Raw genomic sequence first — 26,763 nt, forward strand, 5'->3', positions numbered from 1 at the left:
TCTTTTTATCTCACAAAAGCCTATTTTTCAAAAAAAAATTCAGTTTAAATTTTGTGGTATTTGACAAGAATTCGAACAATGTTATACATTCCATCAGAACAACTGTTCAGTAAGTTTTGTACTTATTTGACGTGGCTTCGTTTGAAGGCGCAGATGAAATCAATACCCTAGCTTTGACATCAACTGGCAGGATTGTCTGAGTAATTCCGACCATTCCTACTTACCGGCTGATATAAACAAAGGTATATATAAGGTTGCGATTCGGTGCTCTTGCTACATCAGAGAAAATTACAATCGAAACTCAAGGAACTTCTTCGTATTATTGGAGTTTCAGGAAAATCTCTTGCTCAATCTTAAATTGCATACATATCAATGTCTGTTTCTGTAAGCAACCATCTCTAGTAATTCCACGAATAGCAACTGCGTGCCACACAGCTTGGGTTCTTTTCGGTATTATGCAGCTCCGTTGTCACACAAATCACTAATATTTTTTTCCAGGATTTTGTTTAAAAAAGAAGGAGCCTTTTGTCGTTTCTAACGCGCCAGAGTAATTTAATACTCTAGGAGATCCAGTTGTTACCATTCGAAATTTGAGCTTCATGTTGATGAATGATAGCTACTTCTGCTATTGTCTAAATTTTTTCGGCAAGAGTTATATGTTTACTGATTCTTAACAGACTACAGTATGCTTCTGCACATAGGGTGCAAAGATATTGATTGCGTTTTTTACTTAAGTGAGGAGTACAATGCTGACGGTCCCCATCAGATGTCCAAATTAGTAATGCTTTCCCTTTTAAAATAAATCAATTCGACAGAGTCTATATTTTCTGACATGCAATTGAAAGGTGACTTACTTCACTTTTTCATAGTTTTCCGGATGTAATGCGCTCGTATTCATTCAATATCATTTCTCACAAATGCAATAGAATGTAGCAAAATTGCACTCATGCAGCTTGATGTCAAATTCTTATTCTCATTTGATATTGTACGCTTACTAATGTTGTTGAGCTTTTGGCCTCTAAACTGCATCCAAAGATGAAGGTCGATATAATCTACCTTCTCACATTGAGCGAATTATTCTTATGATTTACACACTCTAACAGCAATTGGAATTTCCAAATATGTCGAAACACGAGGTAATTCATCCATACAAGAGATAAACCAAGCGCACAAGCTGCTGTAACCATCTTGACATTGTAACCTATATCCCACCATTAATTGAATATTGTGCATCGTCGCTACTCATAAAACAAAATTAACTATATTGGTATTTCTGTCTCTTCTTAATTTCTGTAAAATGTTCTCTTTTGATACAACACGTATATTTGTCTTTTTCTTCGTATTTAATTGAGCCAATGCTCCTTTAAGTAACTTTCGAAGCGAAATTTTACTATTGCATAGTGAAGATCCAGGTACGATAATGATACCTAATGCCTTCATCATAAAGGTTGAACCTAGTTTTATTCCACCAAATCGTTGTCAAGACTGTGGGCATTTCACATGAATCATCGTACTCAGTTTAAACCTTTCATCTCACATCTGTAGCTACTATCATTTGTCCGTGTTCCCTAAGTATGTCATTTTTTTTTAAAGCCAGAGCACAGTTGCACCGAAATCTTCGTTCAAAAAAAATTGATGGTTGTTCAAACTAAATGAATTACTCCACAATGGATGGGATATAAATACTAAGTATACATAGTAGACCATGGACGCTGTAAATCCTCGTTAACTTCTTCATTTTTTCCCTTTTTACGCCTGTAGTATATATTTGGAAAAGTACTTCTACTTTTTCCATCTAATATTAACAATCTCTTCCTCTCCTTACTTAAACTGTGCATACTATACAATCCTTTAAATCTAATAGCGCAATTGATATAATAGAATATAACGCTTTATGACCGATCAAACACGGCAGGCCCAAGACCACACGGTCATTATGGATACTCAACATCATCATCACGAAGCTGCCAATTCTCCATTTAACAACTATGACGAGCACTGGGTAAAGACCAATGACAATGAATTGTTAGAAGAATACGCGGAAAAGCAACCAGCAGTTCCAGTCAAGCGTCCTTTCTACAAAAAGAAGAAATATTGGATTATTTGTTCAGTCATATCAGCCATTATCATTGTTGTCGTTGTGCTTCTGATTATCTTTGTCGCCTTCCCCAAGATAGCTCAGAGTTTGATGAACCAATCTAAGATTGATGTCAATACTGCACAGATATCATTCAGCAAGCCCAGCTCGCTTGAAAGTCAAACGTACAGTAAACGCGATGGCGGTGACAATATGAATACCACTTTCTATATGAATATGGAAAGCTCTCTCAAGAACACGGGCCCTTTCTCAGCTGATATAAAGTTTCATAATCCAATCAATGTCTTGTATAAAGATCAAATTTTAGGTGACATTTGGTTGTATAATAACACTCATATTTCTGGTGGCCATGGTTCTCTGAATGCTATGACACCCTTTGTCATCCGTGATGAAGCTGCTTTTGCTTCTTTTGCTAAAGATATGCTGGCTGTAGATGAATTCAAATGGATTCTGAAAGGAAAGCTCGATATCACTGCTCTTACAAGGTAAGCGTATTATAAAAAGAAACCGGATCTGTACATTGCGTCTTCAGCCATTCTTAATCATTATTGTATTAATTATTTCATGAAAGAACTGCTACCGTTGATCTCAATAAGGAAATTACCTTGAATGGTAGCATAAGATTTAACCTTTAGTACTAGTATTGTGAAAGCATCAGCCCATCTCACGTATTCATGTCTGCTTTTGCCTGTAGGTATGAATGGCTTCCCTAATGTCAAGATTAATTCTTTCCAAATGCCGGGCGATGATCCTACTGGTGGTATACTTGTTGAATTGGGAACTGTTTTGACTAGTCCTTCTCCTATTGGTGTACAATTAGGCACAATTGCTATGGCTATCGGCTACGACGGTATTTCGTTGGGTACTGTCAAGGCCGAGAACGTTCAATTGCAAAAGGGTGATAACAATATTCCACTCAAGGGTACTTTAGTTCCGCATAATGATACCGCTACTTTAGACAAAATCGGTACTTTGTTCTCCAACTATGTAGCTGGTAAGACTTCCAATACCAGTGCTATTGGTATTTCTTGTGCACCTGATGGGGTGAACCCTATCAGCTGGCTGTCAGAAGGTTTTAAGACTGTAAAACTCAACGTTGCCTTGGGTGCACCTGAACCTCTAAAGATCATCCAATCTGTCAGTATGGGTTACCTTGATCTGAAATTTGATAGCAACACGCCTTATGCTCCTCTTGTCAATGCACCCATTGTCAATGCAAACTTCCAAATTCCTTTTGGTTTCTCATTGAATATCACTGAAGTTAATCAGAACATCACAATGGCTATCAACACCTCTAGTACCGAGACGGCTGATTTTGCGGTACTTCAAGTTCCTTTTGTACCTGCTATCAGTGATCAAAATGCAGGTACTCTCCAATTTGGTATCAAGGATAGTAACATTGCTGGTATTACTGGTAAAGAGCAAATCTTCAACAAGTATACTTACGAATTGACTGCTTCCAACAACTACACTTTTATGATTTCTGGCAATGCTTCTACAAAGACCAATACACCCATTGGCCCTATCACTCTTGGCGGTATTCAATTCACCGTACCTACTCAACTTCATGGTCTTCAATTCTTGAACAGCTCAGCTACTGTTATCAACTCTTTAGATGTAACCGGTGGTACCACTGAGAACCTATTGTTGTCTATTAATGTTACTATGACCAACCCTTCCGATTTCAGTATCTCTACAGGTGATGTCAGTTTTATCATGGGATCGGACGGAACTGATTTGGGTGTTGTCACTCTTCAGAATTTGACTCTTGCACGCGGTAATAATCAGGTCTCTGCTTCTGCTACTTTTGATCCTAAGTCATCTGACGTTGGACAAAATTTATTGTCTACGTTTGTCATGGGACAAGACAACTCAGTTATAATCTCAGGTTATGCTAACTCTACTAATATTGCGTCCCTCGTCGACTCTTTGAGTGCTATTAGTCTTGGATCTACTCTTCCTGGCCTCAAGACAGCTTTGATTCAAGGAGGTAGATTGACCGTTCGTTCCGACGTTATTCAAACTGGCTTAGTGGATGTTACCGTGTCTATTGCCAACCCGTTTTCTGCTGGCCTGTCCATTAATAAGGTGGTTGCGGCTGCTACATATACTGGTATGCCCATTGGTAATATTGATCAAGATATCAGTAGCAGTCCATTTGTCATTCCTGGAAAAAGCGTTGCTAAATCTCAAGCCTTATCCATGACTATGAATGTTGAGCCTGCCTCCGTTGCTTTGCTTCTAAGAACACTTGCTAAAAACTCAAACTTGGATACACATGCATTAGATGCCTTGCTTGGTTTAGGTGGCTTCCAAATTGCTGGTCAAGAATATGTAGATGCTAGTCCTGATCTTTTCTCTAGCTTTAATATCTCCAGCTATGTTATGAATGCTATGAAGGCCCTTAAGGTAGATCTAACGCTTTCTTCTGGTATCGACATTGGTCAATATTCCAATGATTTGGCGTTCTCTCAAAGAGATGTAGCTATCGCTTCTGATAGTTCCGTCACTATGTTGATACCTATTGTTGGTCAACCTATTGTACAACAAATTGTCGATGGTTCTGTTTTGTCTTTTGACACCATTATACTATCTGCACCTACCAACAATGACTTTACTGTTCAGATGAAGGGGAAAATTGCTAATGCGGGTCCTATGGATGCCACTATTATGTTCCCTACTCCTCTCAATGTTGCTTGGGAAGGAATGACACTGGGCCAGGTTTCTATGCCAGATATCAACTCTAAGGCCGGCGTGGGTGCTTCTTTCGACGTCACTGGGAAATTCACTATCAAGAATACAGATGATATGGCTTCCTTTGCTACTTTCATGATCAACAATGGTGCTTTTGAATGGGAAATTACTACTCAAGACGTCAGCGTCAATGCTTTAGGTTATACTTTCAGTAAGATTACCATGCAAAAATATGTTACTTTGTCAGGTGCTAATGGTTTCAAGGATGCTGTTACTATCAATAAGTTTGATTTGCCCTCCAACGATCCTGCCGGTGGTATTACTCTCACTGCTGAGACAACCATCAAGAATCCCTCTCAAGTCGGTTTCAATCTCTCTGGAGTTGCTTTTGAGTCCTCCTATAAGGGTACTGTTCTTGGCCCTCTTGGCTCCAATGGTGCTGCTGTCTTCCCTCCTCAAGGTACAGCTAGCATTTCTTTGAAGGGTCGTCTTGTTCCACAAAAAGGTGAAGGTTTAAAAGCTGTTGCCGAAATTTTTGATAACTATTTGAGTGCCAATGATTCCATTATTAATGTTAAAGGTGTCTCTGGTTCTGGCCCTAATGGGGTGGTCAATTGGTTGAGTACAGCTTTTAAAACATTGACGATTCCGAATGTGGTTATGCCTGGTCCTAAAGTTAAACCTCAACTGATTCCTGGTATTACTATGAAACAAATGACGCTTGACTTGACCAAAGATCCTTGGGCTCCTCCTACAAGCTCCAGCAATGTTGAGGCACAATTAAAGAGTCCTTTTGGCTTCCCTCTCAGTGTTAGTCAGCTAGAGATGAATGTAATGGCTCAATATCAAGGCGCTGACGTGGCGTCTCTGAATGTTCCTGCACAAAAGGCGATCACTAGCCCCTCTGGTTTGGTTTCTACCCAATTTAGCGATATTCCGTTCAAGGTTCAAAATAAGGAAATCTTCACTGGATTTGTGCAGTTGTTGACAATGTCACCAAGCGTTACTTTCGGTTTGAAGGGCACCTCTAATGCCATTGCTGAAACTGCTATTGGTGCCATCAGTCTTCATGATATCGGTTTCAATGTCGATACAGCGCTCGCAGGTCAGTCGGTTTGTTTAGGGGGAACCTTTTCATATTATACTAAATCCAACCTTTTTTCTTACTGCTTCAATCAAAAGGTTTTGCTAACTTTGGAGGTTCTGTTAAGACAAACTCCATTGTTATCGCTGGTGGTACTCCTGAATACACTCTTGTAAACCTTGGCTTTTCAATGGCCAATCCCTCTAACATTACTATCAATGTGGGTGATATTAATTTTGACGTTATCATGAACGAATCGGGTAGTGTTGTTGGCCGTGTTTACGTTGAAAATGTGATTATTCCTCCCGGTCTTACAGAATATACCGGTGAAATGCATTTAGGTGAAAAGACTACTGATAAGAAATCCATTGGTCAATTGTTCAGTAACTATCTTACGTCAGCTAATACATCACTTACTATTACCGGCTCTTCTGAATCCACAAAAATTGCTCCTTTGGTTCCTGCCTTATCCTCTGTGAAGCTTAATACGGAAATGAGCGGAATTGCTGCCAATTTGATATCTCAAATCCAAGTCAAAGGTAGTTTACTGGGTATGTTATCTCGAAAGGAAGCTACCTCCGTTGTCTCTTTGGCTAACCCCATGGATGCCCCTTACCAAATCAAATCTGTCCAAGCATCTGTGACTTTCACTCCTTCTTCTGCTACGATTCCTTCATTCACTGTTGGTACCATTGATTATCAACTTCCTAACCCTGTTACAGTTCCTGCGAAAGGCACCGCTACTTCTGACGAATGGCCCGTTGTTGTTGGTGAAGCTAGTGCATCTCAGTTACTTGCCTTGATTACAGACAAGAACAAGTACCTTGATGTTCAACAAAATGTGACGGTCATTGTAGGTAAAGGCTATGAAACAGAGATGTACTATTATCAAAATAAAGTGCCTTTCAGCATTTCATTTGGAAGCCTCTTAGAAATCGGTATTACACCCGATCAAATTGCCGGAATGGAGTTACCATCCAACATTACCGAACAAGGGCTCCACAGTATTTTGGCTGGTAAAGGTACTACTAGTACGGCTACTGCTGCTACATCAAGCACTGTTACAGCTACAACCATTGTAACTACAACTACAGATTCTTCTCAGACAAGTAAAGACAGTATGACTGAAGCGCTTCCTACTAAAACTGAACAAGAGAAGTCTGCTCCAACCTCAACGGAAACCTTTACCACCACAGCTAATGGCGTGAAATTTAAGCTTCCATTCTAAACTCAAACAACTTCATAACAATACTCGGACCACCAGTCTCGTCGTTTTCCTTTTTTTTTAAGGGTTTACAAGTCAAATCTAAACGACTTCAATTTTATTGATTTCTATTGATTTTCTCCAACATCATGAATCATACCATGTATTACTGTATTCATATTTCTCTGCCAAATTAATGACTCAAAGTAACAGAATTCAGCTAAAGGTTATCTCAGACTATTAAAAATGAAGGAGTTTAGAATTACTGTAGAGAGTATGAGAAATGTTGGATGTTATGTTAAATAGTTTTAGCGCATTCTACATCAATTTCAAAGGGGAAGTGAAACTATGAATACATTTGCTCTGAAATCATTTGTCAAAGATGCTATTTAATTCAATAATCAACTATGACATGGACAAAATTATTTTGTAGATGGATTAATCAAACAGATGTCAGGATTAGTAGGCTTTTGCTACAGAGTATGCATTTGTATTAAAAGTCAATAAAGACAGGTGTATGCAGGTCGTAGGTTGGTCCTCCTAAAAAATGGCACTTTTTCTACAATTTAAAAGTTTCTACAGTATTAGAAAGTATATAAATACATTATTGAGAAACATAGATACTCTTATATGTAAAAGTGTTAGCACCGCGAACCGAGGACCGAAGGACCAGAATCACCTAACTTACTTCTTCAATCCTCCTCTTAATTTGGTCCCAGTCCGCCCTTCAACGATGCCCGCCATTGGAGCGGAACAAAGGCAGGCCCCTATTCTGCTGCAATTTGTCAACCTCTATAAAAGTGAGTAGCTGCTATACCATGTCACCATTGTGGGTTTGATACTAATTTTATTCAATAATCTTGTGACATTTATGTGATGTTTCTGCAAAAGTTATCCTAAATAAAGCATAGTGATTATCTACTGTCAGGCTGTAAGTGCTACAATATTATCGCTGTCACTCAAGTATATATGATTTTGTTTCAATTAGGTAAAATCTAGCAATTCAGTCATCCCGAGGAACTTAAGGCCTCCAGATCTCTATACACAAAGCATCCCTTTTCAAAACTGTTAAAAAAACCTAGCAGACGAAAATCTCCATTACTGCAGACATTACATAATTTACAAAATTTAGAATATCTTTGGGAATAAAATATATACTTGGAACCATAAAGCTCAAAGCTTTTATCTCAAAGTATTAATAACATCTGGGTTGTATCTCTGATTTTCTTTTATATATTCTCAAAACGTGGGTCCCAAATAGCTTTCACCTGCGTGAAGCATGAGAAATACAGATTATCGTTTTTATATCTGAAAGTGTCAATGAATTTGAGTATTGTGCAAGTATAATGTATTATAAGCCTATAAAAACTGTAGAAACTTTCCAACTGCAGAAAAAGTGCCATTTTTTGAGGGCCAAGCAAGGACCAGGCGCAATCAATTTTACAAGTCTTAGTTGAGCGAGGCATCGGTACTGCGTCGAATTATCAATTTGTACGTGTATAATTTTAACTTGATTGGTTTTTTAAGCTTTATTTTGTTCAACAATAACGATTATATCTTTCACAAAATACGTAAACCGAATCTATATGATTGCATAGCCATATCTCAGTAATTTGATTAAAAATTCAATAAGGCTACTGTCTTTATTGCAGCAAATGCTTTTAAGTATCCAGAATATTCAAGCATTACATTCGAGTGGAGAGCTTGATTATGTCTTTTTCGCTTTTGCGTGCCTGAGTAGGTTGTACTTTGTTCTAGAACCTGTGTACGTTAGATAGATATTGTGATGAATTTTTGCCAATGATAAGAATTTAGAATCGATCTTGGATCAATCGAAACAAAGACACAGTACAATTTTAAGCGGAAACCGAAGTTTGGGTTTTAAAACAGTCAAAGCGAAGCTTTTGATAAACACAACAGCATTAAGTGAGTGCTTGAATTTTTGTTCGAAACAGTAAACTTCCTTCCTTTCTCTTCCTCATTCCTCTTTTCTAGCATTTCAATGTCATTTCAGATTAATTGTTTGAAAGTGTTATAAATGCCTACTACAGCGACCTCAACTTCAACGCCAATCATATCAGCAACAACCTCAACGAACAGTACTTATTCTCAACATCAACTCAATGAAACCTCTCGATTATCCCAGCAAGGTCATTTGTCAACCATATCACCGCCTATTTCACCAGCTATTACTGCACACACAACTACTACTAGTGTCACTAAAAGTAATACTTTAAACGAAGAGATTAGAAATGTGGTTGCCGCTGTGCAATTTAATGACCCGAAGGCGGATGATGAAGAGGATGAACAACAAAAAGCATATAAAGATTTAATAAAGCAATTGGCGGCTCAAGCACCTGAGCCTTATGGAGCTATTCCACCATTATTGAAAAAGAAGAAAAAGAAGAAGCAAAAAGATAAAGATGGAAAGAAACGATCCGGAGAGCATAGTAGCAAGAAAAAGGCGAAGAAGGATAATGATAGTAGCATTGGTACTAGCAATCAAAAGAGGAGAAGAAGCAGTAAACACAATGAAGGAGACGATAAAGTGCCTATACGACAAATGTCGCATGTTGAGAACTGGCTTGCCCTAGACAGTAAAGAGAGTATACCTGATGAAGAGGATTTGGTAATGAACATACCATTTATCTACTGAGAGCGAAATCTCTTGATACTGATAATACACCTATGTTTATAGATACCTGCTTCACCTTTCCAAAATTTCTTATCCACAGATTTTTTAGTATTACCATTACATATGCCACCACCTTCTTTAAGCGCCATCGCAACACAGAGGGAGGAAGAAAACCGACGGCAGCAGCAACAGCAGCAGAAACAGCTACATTTACCGATGAAGAAGAAATCAGCAGATCTAAGGCCCATTTTGTATCCAGTGAAAAGTCCCAATGTACAAGTGATACCTATTCAACAAGCAGCAAATAACTTGGACTCTGATGAAGAGGAAGAAGAAGAAATTGAGGATATAGTAGATTTGGATGACGCTGAGGACGAAGAGGATGAGGAAGATGAGGAGGAGGACGATATGACGGATACAGAAGAGGAAAGTGACATGAGTATTAGAATAGGAGAGAATGGTATACAAATGACTAGAAAGACGTCAATACCATCTTTTTCAAAATCGCATGAGCCATCCACGTCTACGACAAATACTTATGCAATGTCTACTTCGCCGCCTTCTTCAGCTACCACAACTACCTCTACTACTGCCGTTAATACGGCAGCATTATCACAATCATCCATAACTACAAATTTACAACATAAAGAGTCTTCCATTACATCGCCAACAACATCACCCTTGATGTCGCCATCTACCAGTACAAATATTACAAAGAATAGTACACGTTGGCTAGAAACAATTGCACAGTTAAAAAGATCGCTCGTATTATCTACATCATCCTCGTCATCTCCTATTGATAATAATAATAATAATAACACTGCTGAAAACAAAAATTTTTTGAATAACTCCAAAAAACCACCTCATTTCATTCCAATGCCTCCATCACCAAAGCCATTACAGCAACGCCGGAAAAGAAGATCAGAAGCAACCACACAACCAAGATTTAATCCTGAAACGAATACATATACTCGTGATACCCGTTCTAATCCAGATCATCTGCGAATGATTTCTGCAGAATTAAATATGATGCGGCATAGAAAATTATCTTCTCCTCTAAAGCCGAGAGGTTTTCTACCCAGGAGAACAGATACTTTTATACGTGGTGAAAATAGAAAGTTATCAAATTTGAAGTATGAGGCAATAATACGTCCTTGAAATTCTGTAATAGCTTACATACATTTGTTAGCATGAATAAAAAAGGCTATAATGCCCTCGGGCAGGAATACCCAGAAAGGAAATACCGGTTGATAATATGCATATTGCTTTTATCCAATGTTTCTGCGCACATTCACTTGCAGAAAAAAGGAGTGCATCACATATTAGAGTTACGCAGTTTGTATAATACAAGGAAAGGGGGGGGTATATCGCCACTCCATTTATTATAAAGTTGGCTAACAGGAACAGGGTCTAGAACAGTTTAAAATTTGTCATATTAGATATTTTCAAGTTTTATTGCTATACATTAAACTGAGAAGCTTAGAACAAAAGAGATGGTGTCTGAAATACCCAAAAAAAAATAATGGACCGGGGATATACATAATAAAATGAGTGTAGCTGGGATATAGGATATGGTATATGATATTATTGTTATGAATAAACAGCACTAATTATAATGGCGACGATTATGCCAACAAAAAAGATTGATGGATTCAGGGGTAGCAATTTAAAAAGCAGCAGCAGTAACATTAATAGAATCTTTTCGAATAGATGGACTAGACATCCACCAGTCTTCACGCAATAAAGAGGAATTTTTCACGTCCTTGTAATATGTTGCAGTAGTAGTAGTGGCAGAAGGTTCTCGCGTATATGATAATGGTTGGTTGAGACTGTATAAAGACACCATGGATTCCGTCGAAAATCTCAATTCCTCCACCCAACTCTGATGTGTCCAACCGTACTGCTCTGCCTGCCTATGCTTTATCTTCTTGTTGGCTTTCTGTACAATTCCTGTAAAAGCTGCTTGAAAAGCATTCGATAGTGAGCGTTTATGATAACGTATTTTGCTATTGTGGCTGCTACGGTGAATGAAGGAAGCATTATCTGATACGACAGACTCTTCTGTTGTGTCGTTTTTGCTCGATCTTTTGGACATTCTACGAGTAAGTGAGCCAAACTTATGTAAGGCACGTTTCTTCATTGCTGCAGTAAATGTGCTGGTAGTACTAGCTGTTAGGTTGACCGTTGTTGTTGTCATATTCGGACTGGGATTGGACTGGCAGCGTCTTCTTCTGTTGAAGGAGCTAATATCTTTATCTATTCCATCTAGCAATAATTCGTTGTGCCCTCTGCTACTGCTTCTTCTCATTTGAGCGGATCGAGTTGATTTTGTAGGTCGGATGCTATTGCTGTTATTGCTGCTGTTGTTTTCTATAAACAAATGTTCTAGTGATTCAAGTAAAGGTAACTTAGGTAACTGAAGTACGCGCGATTTCTGATATTGATTTCGCAACGGGTCGTATGCTGACAAGGTCATCACACCTTGATCAAATTGCAGAATGTTTTCATTACTGTTATGCAGCATTTTTATAGATAGTTCAATTATTCTATAGCGTAAGGAACGAATGGGAAGTCTGTCTCTATGATTTTGGTAAAAAGAAAGGAATAGGGTGGATGTAAAGCTCAAAGAATGTTTAGGAAAGAAGAGAAAGAAAAAAGCTTAGCAGATCACTCCTTTTCTTTTTGTTCTCAGCCAATTTTATTTTTCAGATTCAAACTTTCTTTTTTTAACGCAATCAGCGTAATCCATCATTTTAACATACTACGTTTTGACAAAGCATTATTACGTTACTACAGCCCAACTACACTTTAAAACTACGCTTTGCTTTCTAGTTATATAAATGAGTCTGTTATCTACCGTAGCAAATCTCTTTAAACGGATTGGCAATGGTAGTAGCAGTAAAACTTACACACGATTGCCGAATGCTAATACATCAACATTTATAAGACCAACCAAACGATGGCGAGCCCTGACCCTATTGAAATATACCACTCTCATCATCCTATTTATTGTAATATCTTTCTTTACTTTCTGTCAACTACAGCTCAATGTGCGGGTATATTTACGAAATTGGATATCCCACGCAGATGATGCTTACTACAGCCCTTTAGCCGGCTGTTTCGACAATTTGCCCGCTAAAAGCCCTTATCTAAACGGTGGCACTCATGAGTACGTCTACGATGTTGCACCGGGTATCAGTCTAATGGAAGATTATGATTGCTATGATTTTGCGGCAACTATTACAACCGACTCAATACACAAACGCAATGAAACAACCATCTATCACGCTTATTGGAGATCTGACCTTGCGCCTATGGGACGTAAACAACTTGCTACCCTTCGCTCATTCTTCGCAACACAAGATCCTGATACGTCTATCATATACTTATGGTCAAACGGTGATTTATCTCTCTCCCCTATTGTTCAACAAATTCAACAAGCTGTCGGCGCTGATCGACTGCAAGTTAAGCTCTACAACCCACATGAACTCGCAGAAGGTTCGCCCATGGAAGGCTCTCCACATTTGGATTTCAAAGACGATAGTGGATACTTGGACGGCGATCTTGTGCGACTTTTAGCTATTTATAAATATGGCGGTATGTGGTTTGATATGGACAGTTTGTTTATTCGTGACATGTCACCTTTATTAGAACATGAATGGTTATCGCAATGGGATTGCTTCTTGCCCAACGGGTTCCCGTTTAATGGTGCATTCATGCGTTTCCACAAGCAGTCGCCTTACTTGTGTGAAATGCTCTCTGAGTTAGCATCGGGGCCACTGCCTAGACCAGACACAATCGATTGGGGAGGATACATGTATTATAGAATTTATAGAAGATTGTTGCATCATGGAATCAGACCATGGACAGTACTGCCTTGGTGCTTTACCGACTCAATGGTGTGTTCACCAAAAAATTCAATGCCGAATGCTTTCATTGAGACAGAATTTGATAAAGAGAGATTATTGCAGACATTTGCGTATCATTGGCATAACCAGTGGAAGAAAGAACCAGGAAGTTTGTTTAAATTTTTAGAAGAGAGACATATCAATGTTACTGGATGGTGAACAAACATGTGCGTATAGAAAATTTTTTTTTGGGTCAAATTGCTCTTGTATTTTTGAAAGTCGAGTGTTGCCTTCTATAGTCCTTTTTCAGTTATTATATTTAATTTTTTTCTTTTATTGTTCCGTCATTGTTAAATTAATCAATAAATATAGTTTTTCTTAACATTTAACTTGAAACAACGGTAAAATAGGTAAGAGATGCTTAGGCATGCTGCTGAGATCTTTTAACCTTGGTACGTTTAAACAAGGATTTTCATTACTGACATTTTTAAGCCCAATGGACACGAGATATTAAACTTAACTAAATTGTCTTAGGCAGAACCAAAGGCTAGATATCATCTTAAAACCCCTTCGGACTCAAGGGTAAAAAGCATTATGGTCTATTAGAAGGGGGGGAGGAAAAGAGGGCAACCAGTCGAGCAATAGATGCCCTAACCGAGGAGTTGTAGGCGGCTCTCGAGAGTGGTGTAAGGAGTCGAGTTCAAACAAAATGTGACAAAGTACTGGCCATAGAAAATGCCAGTTTTGTATTTGGGAGGGGTTTTTGATCGGATGTGTAGGAAGACCTTAACCTTGGTACAGTTTATTAATTTTATATTTGGACGAAATAAAATTGCGTTTAGACAAAATGCTGTATACAGAGTAGACCATTGAAACATACATGTTGGACAGTTTTTACAAAGATATGAAATACAAGTTTACCATTCTTACCTGTAAAAATCAGCTGGTTTCGTTCCAGTGATGTTACGTGTAAGCGGTAGACGAGACGGTGGCGGTGGCGATCTTCTTCCTTGAGAATACTTCGGGTCTACCGTTCCCACTCCAAACCGTAGTACCTATTGACATCATGTTTTTACAGGCATTGATGTCCCGGTTCCATAGTATGCCGCAGCTTTTACAGGCTAGTATACTATGGCCGGGAACATCATTCAAACCATGCAATTCCTCACTGTGGCAGCGGTAGCAAATCTTCGACGTCTTGAATTCGTCAATCATCAGCACTAACAGATCGCCGGCTGCTTCTCTTCTTTTCAGCGCACGGAACAAGACACCAACAACGTCACAACGGAGACCCTTCAATTTCACGTTATCTTTGCCAAACATGCCATCTCCAAAGACACTTTGTGCTGCAAGAGCAGGTAGTGTCAACGATGATGATGAAAGTTGGCCTTACAACGAACAAATTTTGAAGCTTGTAGATCAAGTATTTCAGCATCCGTTCCTCAAAGAGTTCAACAATAGATTTAGTGTATGCAACACTTGTCTCCTTGGCAGCTTCTGTAAGACACTGACTATAGCCTTTGGTGAACTTATTGCTGTTTTCAGAAAAAGTCTTGATGCTGTCGTTTACTGCTGTCTTATGAGTGTCATTTTTGCCTGTAACCAGTTGTCCAATCGAGTCCCAGAATTGCTGTGTAAAGACTCTTGAAGAAAGCCAATTTTCTTATTATGGACGAGATAAGCATCGACAAATAGCTGACAACGGAACATTATAGCCCTAATGCCATTGCAGCACGAAATGACTTTTTTTTATAAACTTCTCACGATACTCAGGTAATACGGCACGACTAACAGGAAGTTTCCTAGTAAACGTGGTAGAGTCACTGCCTAGGACAGACGAGATGAATTCCTGCTTCGATTGAGTGTGATTGGGACAATCTGGCGAACGGGAGCTGGTATGACCTTCTTCTTTACAGCTGATGCACTTTACAGCTTGTGATGCTTCTCTCTTCGTTTTAGCAGCTTTTTTGTCAGCCTTGACCTTGTCACTCTGTTTTCTCTTCTTGCCAGAGCTACCAACTATGTGTAAGAATGAGCTGTTAGTGTACTGGCTTGTGTGTGTGAATAGAAAATTTCAGGTTACCATCATCAGCGGTTACGGCTTTATAAAACTTGCATCTGTAGTAGTCCTTATTATAATGCCCGGATGCATTACAGTCTTTGCACTTGACATGTTTTGATTGTGTAATAATGTTGCTAGTACAATTGTGCGCCGAAAACGTATTCCTTAATACATGCTTACCAAATGGGTTCTCTTTCTTTGTGCGCTTTACTTTCACTAATTCGATTTTATTTATGATAATACTCTTGTATATGCAAGTAAAGGATAGCAGTATTTACGAGGTCAAGAAATGAAAGAAAACAGGAAGAGAGATGTGAAAGGATTCAAACACGAAAATGATCTTCATAGCTTTCCTTCGACAACACATTATGAAGCATTATCTCATTTACGCGTTCAACATCGCGAGTAAAAGAAGCAGTCAGTCTCTTTATATGAAAACTTAGGTTCGATCCGTACGCTGCCAGCTTGCTGTGTAGAAGTTCATTATCATACTGCCCTCATCATCCAACTTTCCATGACACTGCTTAGCACGTATGCCTACTTTGTCCCAGTCTTGGTCGAGGCCCGCTCCGACTCACTACACATTATGGCATAATCCATCGTATGCCATAATCAAACTTTTATGATTATGCTTTCATGGCTACTCGATCTGTCTGAAGTGCGTCAGTAGAGCAGATGTTTGAATAGAGAACTTGTCTGAGCTAGACAGAGCATTATTCCAATTTTGAAAAGAGAACGTCTAATTTGTTTTGGGAAAAGGTCTGAAAATCAAGTATTTTTCTTTTTTGCACTGAAAAAAGATTCTTGGTAAGCAACAATCCGGCCTTAGCTCAGTTGGTAGAGCGGAAGACTGTAGTTAAATTGATTCTTGGTAAGCGGTATTTCAAATCTGGGACAACGCGCTTCTTTTACACGAAGATTTCTTTTCAGCTCATGGCAGAAAAGGGTGGTGTTTTCACAGCTCTTCTTCAGCGAGAAAAATTGTTTTTCTTCTCTTTTCCCCCTTTTTTTTTCTTCAAGTTTTTCTTCTTGTAACTAAGTTACAATAACTCGCTCCATCATTTTTTTCCAGTTAGTGGCTTAAATGAACGAGCTTGAGAATACCAACAACCAACTTTGGTTAAATACGCAGACTGACCAGCACCGTCCAGCTAGCCCTGATTATAACACTGAAGATTGTGTTGTGCTAAACTCTGATGATTTCCAACCCACATCGCAATTGTACTCATCTTCCCTATATGACGAACAAGCTCATCGCCGAACTTTCCGACATCAAAATCCGCATAAATTTGTTATTGTAGTGGGCTCATATGAAAAGGCTATAACCCTTGGCCGTGGCGGTGCGAACACCATCAAAATTGGCCGCCGTAACCGAAACATTAGCCGAACTCATATTTCTATCGATTACAATAAAACAAAGCAACAATTTGAACTCACAGTAATAGGATTAAACGGTGCTTGTGTGGATGATGTCGCATACGAGCAACATGCAGTTGTACGTTTAGAAAATCATAGTATAATTGATGTACTGGGTGACCAAATTCAGTTTAGAGAGCCCATTGCGCCCCTTCCTTTACCTACAGCTAAAGAACAGCAACACCAACAAGCAAATATCGGAAATGAAAGAATGAATATCAATACAGTAGCAGCCGTTGCTAAAGAGCTATCTCCCGAGCCTGAACAACAGACTGCAGCAGTTGGGGAAGAAGAACAAGTAAAAGAAAACAAAGAAATCAAGTTAGCTGATGAAAAGCCTGCAGAAGAATCAGAAAAGATAGTTGAAGAGCCTGCAACACACCAAAATGAAGTAATTGCCACCCACCCTGATGAGAGCATTAACAGTGCGCCCAAATCAGAAAAAATGAATCAAGAGGTCGTACATTTAGTTAAGGAAACCACTGAATTGATTGAGTTGCCGTCCAACGATGACGAGACAACTGAACAAACAGAAAAAAAATCAGATAGAAAAGAAGAAGAGACAGTAAAAGCCATAAAAGAAGAACCTTCACCTGAAATGAAGAAAGGAAAGAAAGCAAAAGATGCTAAAAACGCTGAGAATAACGCAATTCTGAAAGACAGTAATAATCCTGCTCACGGTGAAGAGAAAAAAGAGGACTATTCCGAAGTTATCATTGATGCATTAGGTAAGAAGCTACGTCGTCTCTGTAATGAGTAACATACGTTGCTAACCTAGAGTATTCTTTTAGTTTTCTCCCGCACTTCTTCCATGCCAATAAGTGATATTTGTTCTCGTATTCTTAAAGCTCATCCTGTTTACGCTGAGCATTCTCGCGAAGTCTGGATTGAACGCATTCGCAAAGTACTTAAAGAAAAACCCTTCTTTGGTGAAATTCAACGTAAGGGTAAAGCCGCTGATGGCACACCTGTTGAGAACTTATATTACTATAATAGCGAACTAGATCCCGTTGAATGGCGTCGTGCTACCTATACACAAGTAGGTCGTAGTGCTCGTAAGTGTACGTTGAAAGATAAACAATATTTTTGGAAAATTCCACCAAAGTTGGGACGTCACCGTAGCTCCTATGTTCCCCCACCTGCCAATAATAACGGTAGCACTGCTGAGTCTGCATCACTGTCAACGGCAGCCACTAAAAGACAACGTTCACCAACATCTATAGATGAAAATAATGAACCAAAAAAGATCAAACAATAAATATCCAATCAACATATTCGAAATGACTTTTCTAGCTGCCTAACTTAATCACTCAACGGAACTCTTTCTCTCTGCACAGTATCCTCCTTAAGTATATTGTCTAATAGCTTACTTACGATATTTCTATTGTTACACATACGTAGTAAAAAGCCTGAAAAAGCGATTTTGAAATTGGACCATATCTTTAATTACTTTGATAATAATCTTAATAAAACAGAAAACTGAACATATATCAATTAAAGAGGTTTCTTAGAGCCTAGCACTATTGTTATTTTGCTTGCTAATGATACAGTCTGCTATATGCAACGCAATAGCTTCAGTTGTTACCATAGGGTTGACACCAGAAGAAGTCGGGAATACAGAAGCGTCAGCGACATATAAATCTTTCACTTCCCAAGTCTCACCTGTAGGCTTCACAGCAGACACTTTCGGTGATATGCCCATACGATTACTGCCCATCTGATGAGCACTGAAAATCCCTGCTCCGTTAGGTGGCAATCCGTACTTCAATACCTTCTGCTTCCAGGAGATAAACCTATGATTATCGACGCGTGATTCTTCTTCCTCTCTAAACACAAAAGGCTGTACACCAAACTGGCCTGTATGCAGTTCACGTGCACCTGCTGCCACCAATACATTCAATGATTTTTCGATACCGGCTAATATGGATCGGCGGTCATGGTTTGACAAGTTAAAATCTACCATTACATTATCGTTCTCGTCATATCGAACGCGACCCACAGAATCTTTATCGCGACTCAAAATCAAGATAGGAGCGCAGTAACTATATTTCAGCATAAGTTCTTTGTGCGCTGCTGCACCGCGCCATGGCAGTACAGTCGAATAACTACCGGGATGCAAACAAGGAACCTCTAATTTGGCACCGTAGCCTTCGTGATCAACATCTTCAGCTACTCCGCTAACAGCTGTCATAATGGAGCCTTGAAACGTATTAACTTCCTTCTTTCGACCATCAAAGAAGCCGAAAGTAATGGAACAAGGATGTAAATGCAGATGATGTCCGATATGTGGGTTAGTAAGGCCGCTACGTAACAAGAGACCTGGTGACTGTAATGAGCCAGCAGACACAATGACTTGTTCACGAGCACGGATGTAAATCGTTTTGTCTCGATTGTAATGAGCGAAGCATTCTATACCTACTGCTCTTCTTACTTCACCTATTTTTTCGGTTACGATGCGATTGGCTTTCGTTTGAACAAGAAACTGAGCACCGTGATTATAAGCGTTACGAAGCCAAGAATTCATAGTACCATTCTTTATACCAGCACGACAACCGGTGAAACAAAACTCACAAGTGTGTGGTTTACCTGAGGTGTTTTGCGCGATATCTGCTACTGGGTAACCAAGAGCTCTTTAAAAAAAATGTATGAGGTGCATAAATCATAAACTGCTCGTCTTTAGACTTTCGCTTGAATTTACCTGCATCCGTCTATCAATACTTGATTGGAGCCATTGTGAACAATGTTTTCTGTTGACGCTCCTATCACTTCAAAAACGCGATCCAGGTCTTTTGCAAACTGAATAATCCTTTGGTTACTTTTCTCTTATAAAAAATCATTACCCCCACGTCAGAACGTTCTTTTGTTACTTACTGTTGGTGAATTAAAATAAGACAAGCCTTGCTTTGCCCATTCTTCGCGTACGAAATGCTGAAGCTAATGGTTTATCGAAACATATTAAGCTTTTGATGCCTGATTTTTTCTTTCGGTATGTAAATGAGTCAAGTTCAACTGCCATAAAAGCCGTTTACCTTTAAGCAAGCACTCCAATTAACGGTAGTGCCACCACCAAACACACTTCCTGCTAGGTTGGAAATGGCACCTTCATAACTTACAGAGAACCCACCATTTTCATATAAGTTTTGGAAAGCAGCAGATTCTTCTGGGATGAACTCACTTTCATGATAGTAGGAACCTTTTTCAATGACAAGAACCGATTTTCCTGCCTGAGCTAACTGGCTAGCCACCACACCTACATACGAAATCATACAACGTGAGTACGATTATAAACAAAGATACTCAGAATTTATAAACACAAGCTATTGAAAGATTGTTCTTCACTCTTCTCTTTACCTCCACCAGCACCACTACCAACGATAATCACGTCATATTCCATATTCTCCTTCAAATCTTCAGGCTGCAACATTGGAAATCTTTCTGGCAAATCAGTGTAAACCTGCTTTCGTGCTTTATCAATATATCTGTTATAATGCATAGCATCACCCAACACTTTCGCATGGGTTGCATAGGCTGGATGGCAAGCTAATGAATGAAAAGTTTTGTACAATAATCTCAACGGCGATAAAAATGAATCCTTCCAAGACAGAAAAACTTTTTCACGATCCTCAATAGATAGGTCTTTAAAGGTTTGGAAATGGCCAGTGAGAGCAAACGTGCCAGCTTTCGAGGACAGCAAAGAGAGTATCCATATGAAATCTTGGCGTTTTTCTGGGATAACGGTACGATGAATAAATGCCTTGACTGAATCAAGAGTCTGAAGTGACGAACTGGAGAGCCGGCAGAATGCACGTACCTCCTCCTCGGTGTGAGTATGACGGAACTTTTGAACAAGAGCATCTTCTTCATGCTGAGGAAGAGGGGCGATAAAGGTATCGAGAATGGCTTGTAGGGCCTCAAGTTGACCTGTCGTGAAGGCTAATTCAGGTGCAATACGGAAACGGAAGGGATCATTAAACGATCTGTCTACAATACCGTCTGGCGTGAATTCCATGATTAAGTATCTGAGAAGTGAATAAAGGACAAAGCAAGAATAAATAAAAACGTGTTCTTTTTAATTTTTAGTTTTTTTTTTTTTTTTTTGTACCTTGAAATCGTATTTAAACTTGTATCACGCGGGTGAGGTGAGAACGGCCTTTTCTGAAATGGCAGCATAAGCTTTAATTTCCTAAATTAAGGTCGTATGTACTTCTTTCATGCTTCTTTCAATCACTATACGCACATTCTTGAATGGTTTTGGCGACGTTTAGTGCACACCATTTGAACGATATATACTCAAACAATAGTAATTAACTGGTACAACATTCGCAGTGGGTAAACTCTTATTACCAAAATAAATGATATAAATGATGAATGTCAACGAACGAGCCCTATTATCACAACCCTACGGAAAACTGGTTGGACTATGCAAAATCCATTGTTACAACTAATAGCATAGAATAAATCAAATTGGGTTAGACTTAATGACAAGTGATGATACATCGAAAGCATACTTGCAGTTATCAAAAGGTCTCCTTCAGCTAATGGTTTTTTCTAATGTAATCTTGAATTTTCAGAATTAGTGATATTCTTTGCTTTTTGCTTACTCGTTCGTACTCGTGTAATTTCATCGGTTAGAGTGAGGATTTTTAGCATTATCACTTTATTATTGTTCATGGTCACAGTCTAACTAGAGCTATTATTGTATTTTGAGCTCTCCTGTGCGACAGTTTAGTGAAGGGAAGCTCGCTGTTCTACTACTTTATCCTGTAACATTGGTAGGGGAAAAAAAAACAAAATTACTGCAGTCATGCAAAAAATGGGTGCTGAGTTTGCGTCAGTTATTGTTCTGCTTTTTCTGCTGAATCAATGAAGCCTATTACTACTGCTTTCTGAAACAGCCCGTGTAGACTTTTTCGCTACTCTTTTTTGTATTTTACAAAATAATATACAATATTTCATTCTCTTCTTGTATATAAATAAAAAGAGATGTCTAGCACAAATCCACCAAAAACTAGAAGAATTGCAGTACTTGGAGCACGTGCTGTTGGTAAAGGATGATCTACATTTTACAAAGGATTGACAATATTAGTTGAGTTATTTTTACGAACAATCAAAGGTTTTAGGTAAATCCTCCCTTGTCATTCAGTTCTGTGAAAATCACTTTGTAGATAGCTATTATCCCACTATTGAAAATACATTTACAAAGACTATCAAATACCGTGGAAATGGTAAAAGAAAAAGAAAGAGATAAAAGGAGAAAACTTTGCGAACATCGGGCATCACAACCTTTCAATCGGCTAACCATACATTTACTTACTATGTAACAGAGTATAGTGTGGAAATTATGGATACAGCAGGCCAAGATGAATACTCAATTTTGTCAGCACATCATGCTACCAGTATGAATGGTTATGTATTAGTTTACTCGATTGCTTCTCGTTCAAGCTTTGATATGGTGAAAATCATCAGAGATAAAATTCTGGACTTCACAGGCTTAGAAAATGTACCTTGTGTATTGGTTGGAAATAAATCAGATTTAAATATTCAAAGACAAGTATCAATAGAAGAAGGGAAAGAGTTGGCTCAGCAATGGCAATGCCCTACTATTGAGACTTCAGCCAAGCATGATGAAAATGTCTGTAAGTATCAGTAGTAGTTCTAGTAAAGAAGACGTGATACGAGAATGCTGGACTAATATATTTACTTATTCATGCCAATGCCAGCAAAAATATTTGATCTACTTATCGCACAAATCGAAAAAGCGAATAAGCCTCCTGCTGAAGAAAAGGGTGGATGCATCATATCTTAAATTGTAGTATGAAGCGTCCAAAAAGCCAACAAATTCCATATATGTCAATTGAAAAAAAATAAATAAAAAAATAAATAAATTTAGAAACAGAAAGCTTGTTTTTTTTATCTTTTATCTTTATTACAACAAATTATTTTATTGGCCTTTTGCCCTTTCTTCTACCTTTATCAGTGGATTATTAGACAAGCACAACAGTATGACTGAAGATATTAATACTACAACCTCAGATTACTTGGACAGATTATTACTTATATTCATTCATGGTTTCAAAGGAGGTGATACTAGCTTTAAGGTTGGATCACTTCTTATTTAACAACGAAGCTTCTGCTTTACGGACTGAAGGACTAAATTTTATTTTATGCGAACGATCCAGGACTTTCCAGCTAGAATTCAAACAATTTTGACGAATACAGTAAAAGCGGATGTTAATGCGATTATCTATCCACAATATAAAACAGCTGGGTAAATTTTACCTAACAGAGTTGAAGTATTCCAATCTGTAGCAATTAAACTGATGGTGTTATAACAGAGACCTAAATATAGCTGTCGAGAACTTTTCAAGTTGGCTTACAGATCAAGTTACTGAACTACAAAAATATATGGATAAATTGAACAGTAAAGGAAAAATTTTGATTGTTTTATTAGGCCACTCAATGGGTGGCATCGTCTGTAAGTGTTAATTAGATAATATCAAGGGTTCTAGTAAAATTGGCTGAAACATCACTGCATACACTATAGCAGCGGAAACTATTTTGAAGTTTTATAAGAACGAAGAGCAATTGTCTGGTGCCAATATTATCGGCATGATTGCTTACGATACACCCTTTTTCTCTATCAGTCAAAATTTCATAACTGAGAAGGCTCGTTACGGTGCCGAGGGTGTTATGGGTTTTCGAAGTTTAATCAGTACTGCTGCTGCTGCTACAGTGACGGCTACCAGCGCAACGAAGGCAGCGACAACAAAAGCAATTACAGCTGGAGCATCATCTGCCAGTAAGACAGGAAAAGCCCTATTAACTGGAAGTCCCGCGAAAAAATGGGGTGTTATTGCCGGAGTCGTTGGTACAGTAGCTGTAGGAGCAGCTGCTTATATGGCAAGAGAGAAGATTCAAGCAACCGTGACGGATGCGTTCGATCATTTAACGTTTGTAAGCCATTTGACAGATTTAAAGAAACTAGATGCAAGGTAACATTACTCGACAAATACTTTTTCGCCACTGACAGAATTCTTACACTATTTTTATCAAACGTTAGAGTGAGGAAATTGTTAGATATTCCTGATATTCTATTTCGATGCTTTTATGTTGAGGTATGATTTGTTATGGCCCATCAGCATTCATATAAACTCCTTTGATTGCTTAATAATACTGGCATCTGTTTGTAGCTGAACAAAGTAGACAGAAATTTCAAGCCGAAGACATTTATCAGACTTCCTCCCGAAGATATTGCTCACTTGTTCGTTCCTGTTCATTCTATGGCCTCTAACGAAATCAAAGCGCATTTGGGGATGTTTGATCCTATAAAAACGAACCAATACTATGACCTTGGAAGTGATACAATAGCACTGATTAGTGAAATGGTGGCACGGTTTCAGCGTAAGAATGGATTTTTGGCTATTAAAGCAGCAGATAATGAGGCAGATGACGATGGAAACGGGAAAGAAAAAGAAGAGGTACAAGGCGCCACAAAAGATAAGCACGATTAAGTGAGCAGTGAAAACAGCGTGAATGATAGAAGTAAGAGGGCGGTTCTATTGAACAACTTTACCAAAATATGAAGAGCATAAATATTATAACAGATAACAATGGAACATCTCCGGAGGAATGAGTAACCATCAGGTGGTGAATCTAGTTCTACTGGCATTCACATCATCCATTAAATTAAACAAAAATGTGAGAAGGGTATCAGAAAATGCTACCAAAATTGAACGGCCTTTGAGCTTCTGTAAATTTTATCTTTTCCTTCAGCAGACCTTGGTAATTTACACCATTATGCCATTATCTAAAAGCCATATGATATCCGTCAGGAGAAAGACATGTTACAAAAGCTCTAATTACTTTCCTCGTCTTTCAAAATTATATAGCACAAATATATTTCTCATTGATCACCCTAATCCATCATTTCTATCATACAATAGCTATACTGTTTTATTAAGAATAATAAAAGAGAATGGCTGTGTTGACTTCAATAATTGTTAGCTAAAATAGGGTTAAAGGATTCGATAATAAAGATGGTCACTAGTAGAAAAAAACCATTAAGCAGAAAAAGAATGCCGCGAGACAAAAATATTTGCAGTGGTTGCTTAGATACCATAAGCAGACTTAGCACTGGCAAAGGCATTACTGATTTGAGTAACTAAACCATTGGCTTGAGTTTTGTAAGCAGAAGGAGTCTTGGCAAGAAGACAGGTGTCTAAGGTGTTAGTTTGACTATCCAAATTCTTGATATCATTCTTGACAAGAGTAGTAGCCAAAAGGATGGCATCAAATTGAGACTTCTTGGAGACAATAGAAGCAAGAGCAGCAGTTACATCAGGAACAAGATCGCTAACAACGGCAAGGACAGCTTGGGCTTCTTCGTCGGTAACAGTACCTGAGACGGCACAGCAATCAGTACCAGCTTGCTTCAACTTGGTTTCGAGAACTTGTTCCTTAGTGTGGATGGCAATAGCGCCTGAGTAACCTGCAGAACTAGTGAAGGCGTTAACCTATGATATTGATGTATTGGTTTTGGTTATCAAAATAATGTTTCTATTAATCATTAAAGTTATTATAAAATGTATATGAAAGACTTACATCGGCAGTAACGATATCAAGTTGGTTAGAAACGGCAATGATATCATTTATACAAGTTTGTACGGGAGTAGAGATGGCTCTCTTGTTAACAGTGGCAGCATTAGCTATAGATAGTTTAGGATGATATAAAGTTAATATAACAATTTGCAGCACGTCACTTGTCACTTGTACCCGTAAATTGACAAACTTACCTCCAAGAGCAAGAGCAGCAAGAGCGACGAAGGTGAAAGAACGCATATTGAAGTATTAGTCTATTTAGTTTGGTGGAAACTGAAGTAAAGAAAAAAAAATTTACTCGCAAAAACTCGTTCTATTTATATGTTTCTCTGTCAGACCTCTTCCGTTTACTATTGCTAATGTGTGAACGTTATGGTACGCGTGCGAGCATTTTTCTTACCAACATTGTTAAACGGCTATTGTTGAGTAGTTGATTTATTCCATGAGAAAGTAATATGGGTTCGTAAGGGATAGAGCAACACAATCGAAGAAAAGTACAACGCGTTTCGAAAAGAGGGTATCAAAATGCTTGTACTCTGTCGCACAGCATTACATGGAACATACTGCATGAAATGCACGGGCTGTTGATAGAGTCTAACTGAGGAATTCCATACGACGTCAGAGTTTATACTATAGAGGATGTATCTTGGAAAAAGAAGAATATAATTGAAAAATAATAGTGCGAGAGTATAGTAGCCGGTTAGATGTCAAGTAATTTGCTTTAATTTTTTTTAATACACAATGAAGTAAAGCATTCAGTGGCATTTGCTCAACAATGTACAGCAGTCCGGTCAATTCGAATTGTTCCTAATACATTAACAGACAGCTTCATTTAGATTGATCTCGTTTTGTATAGGACAACAATCTGTTTGTATACATGAGAGGAGTGATCGAGGTATCACAAAATGTTGGTATAACTTTCCAATTATTAATGATTATTATTATGCCTAACTGAATAAAGTCTATTTGGAAACTTTGCCATATCTTTAAACTGTTATAATAAAAGAAGTTTCTCTGTTACCATGAAGGAATGTGTTCCGTACTCGCACTGAAAGCTATATTGTTTGTATACCTAGCTTCAGATATTCGTGTGATCTCCATTGAATTACAGACCAAGTTCAAGC

At 38.4% G+C, this 26,763-nt stretch overlaps 11 protein-coding genes across 11 annotated transcripts; 7 read left to right on the forward strand and 4 right to left on the reverse strand.

Moving 5' to 3' along the window:
* Positions 1-166: 166 nt before the first annotated feature.
* Positions 167-1,495, reverse strand: BDF20DRAFT_943371 (uncharacterized protein; the record flags this gene model as incomplete). Its single annotated transcript, XM_053084818.1, has 5 exons — positions 167-481; positions 581-632; positions 916-1,052; positions 1,092-1,201; positions 1,428-1,495. 5 exons carry the CDS (start codon positions 1,493-1,495, stop codon positions 399-401), a joined length of 450 nt encoding a protein of 149 aa, XP_052934626.1. The 3' UTR covers positions 167-398.
* A 441-nt stretch (positions 1,496-1,936) lies between these two features.
* BDF20DRAFT_822209 (uncharacterized protein) lies at positions 1,937-7,104 on the forward strand (the record flags this gene model as incomplete). The annotated part of the gene is made up of 4 exons (XM_053077672.1): positions 1,937-2,583; positions 2,670-2,710; positions 2,793-5,897; positions 5,975-7,104. The coding sequence occupies 4 exons, from the start codon at positions 1,937-1,939 to the stop codon at positions 7,102-7,104; spliced, it is 4,923 nt and encodes a 1,640-aa protein (XP_052934627.1).
* Positions 7,105-7,350: 246 nt separating this feature from the next.
* BDF20DRAFT_943381 (uncharacterized protein) lies at positions 7,351-8,858 on the forward strand (the record flags this gene model as incomplete). Its single annotated transcript, XM_053084819.1, has 3 exons — positions 7,351-7,880; positions 8,342-8,421; positions 8,679-8,858. Exons 1-3 carry the CDS (start codon positions 7,628-7,630, stop codon positions 8,856-8,858), a joined length of 513 nt encoding a protein of 170 aa, XP_052934628.1. The 5' UTR covers positions 7,351-7,627.
* Positions 8,859-9,118: 260 nt separating this feature from the next.
* BDF20DRAFT_914116 (uncharacterized protein) lies at positions 9,119-10,873 on the forward strand (the record flags this gene model as incomplete). The annotated part of the gene is made up of 2 exons (XM_053084145.1): positions 9,119-9,709; positions 9,779-10,873. 2 exons carry the CDS (start codon positions 9,119-9,121, stop codon positions 10,871-10,873), a joined length of 1,686 nt encoding a protein of 561 aa, XP_052934629.1.
* Positions 10,874-11,127: 254 nt separating this feature from the next.
* Positions 11,128-12,457, reverse strand: BDF20DRAFT_589031 (uncharacterized protein). The gene has a single exon (XM_053075820.1). It carries the CDS (start codon positions 12,237-12,239, stop codon positions 11,382-11,384), a length of 858 nt encoding a protein of 285 aa, XP_052934630.1. The 5' UTR covers positions 12,240-12,457; the 3' UTR covers positions 11,128-11,381.
* BDF20DRAFT_877110 (uncharacterized protein) lies at positions 12,375-13,952 on the forward strand. Its single transcript, XM_053081418.1, has one exon. It carries the CDS (start codon positions 12,556-12,558, stop codon positions 13,780-13,782), a length of 1,227 nt encoding a protein of 408 aa, XP_052934631.1. The 5' UTR covers positions 12,375-12,555; the 3' UTR covers positions 13,783-13,952.
* Positions 13,953-16,576: 2,624 nt separating this feature from the next.
* On the forward strand, positions 16,577-18,539 carry BDF20DRAFT_877111 (uncharacterized protein). Its single transcript, XM_053081419.1, has 2 exons — positions 16,577-17,769; positions 17,833-18,539. The coding sequence occupies exons 1-2, from the start codon at positions 16,710-16,712 to the stop codon at positions 18,297-18,299; spliced, it is 1,527 nt and encodes a 508-aa protein (XP_052934632.1). The 5' UTR covers positions 16,577-16,709; the 3' UTR covers positions 18,300-18,539.
* Positions 18,175-21,684, reverse strand: BDF20DRAFT_589080 (uncharacterized protein). Its single transcript, XM_053075821.1, has 6 exons — positions 21,144-21,684; positions 20,393-21,060; positions 20,071-20,291; positions 19,913-19,975; positions 19,740-19,837; positions 18,175-19,671 (listed from the first exon to the last, which is right to left on the reverse strand). The coding sequence occupies exons 1-6, from the start codon at positions 21,209-21,211 to the stop codon at positions 18,549-18,551; spliced, it is 2,241 nt and encodes a 746-aa protein (XP_052934633.1). The 5' UTR covers positions 21,212-21,684; the 3' UTR covers positions 18,175-18,548.
* Positions 21,685-22,024: 340 nt separating this feature from the next.
* On the forward strand, positions 22,025-22,847 carry BDF20DRAFT_822092 (ferrous iron transporter B; the record flags this gene model as incomplete). The annotated part of the gene is made up of 4 exons (XM_053077664.1): positions 22,025-22,085; positions 22,162-22,266; positions 22,366-22,677; positions 22,762-22,847. The coding sequence occupies 4 exons, from the start codon at positions 22,025-22,027 to the stop codon at positions 22,845-22,847; spliced, it is 564 nt and encodes a 187-aa protein (XP_052934634.1).
* A 100-nt stretch (positions 22,848-22,947) lies between these two features.
* On the forward strand, positions 22,948-24,122 carry BDF20DRAFT_877124 (uncharacterized protein). The gene is made up of 4 exons (XM_053081420.1): positions 22,948-23,139; positions 23,221-23,309; positions 23,377-23,516; positions 23,586-24,122. The coding sequence occupies exons 1-4, from the start codon at positions 23,044-23,046 to the stop codon at positions 24,035-24,037; spliced, it is 777 nt and encodes a 258-aa protein (XP_052934635.1). The 5' UTR covers positions 22,948-23,043; the 3' UTR covers positions 24,038-24,122.
* Positions 24,123-25,149: 1,027 nt separating this feature from the next.
* BDF20DRAFT_836583 (hydrophobic surface binding protein A-domain-containing protein) lies at positions 25,150-25,879 on the reverse strand (the record flags this gene model as incomplete). Its single annotated transcript, XM_053078965.1, has 3 exons — positions 25,150-25,554; positions 25,643-25,746; positions 25,834-25,879. 3 exons carry the CDS (start codon positions 25,877-25,879, stop codon positions 25,150-25,152), a joined length of 555 nt encoding a protein of 184 aa, XP_052934636.1.
* Positions 25,880-26,763: the final 884 nt, after the last annotated feature.

Source organism: Mycotypha africana (genome assembly GCF_025528875.1).
Source record: "Mycotypha africana strain NRRL 2978 chromosome Unknown BDF20scaffold_7, whole genome shotgun sequence".
NCBI classification, from domain to species: Eukaryota; Fungi; Mucoromycota; class Mucoromycetes; order Mucorales; family Mycotyphaceae; genus Mycotypha; species Mycotypha africana.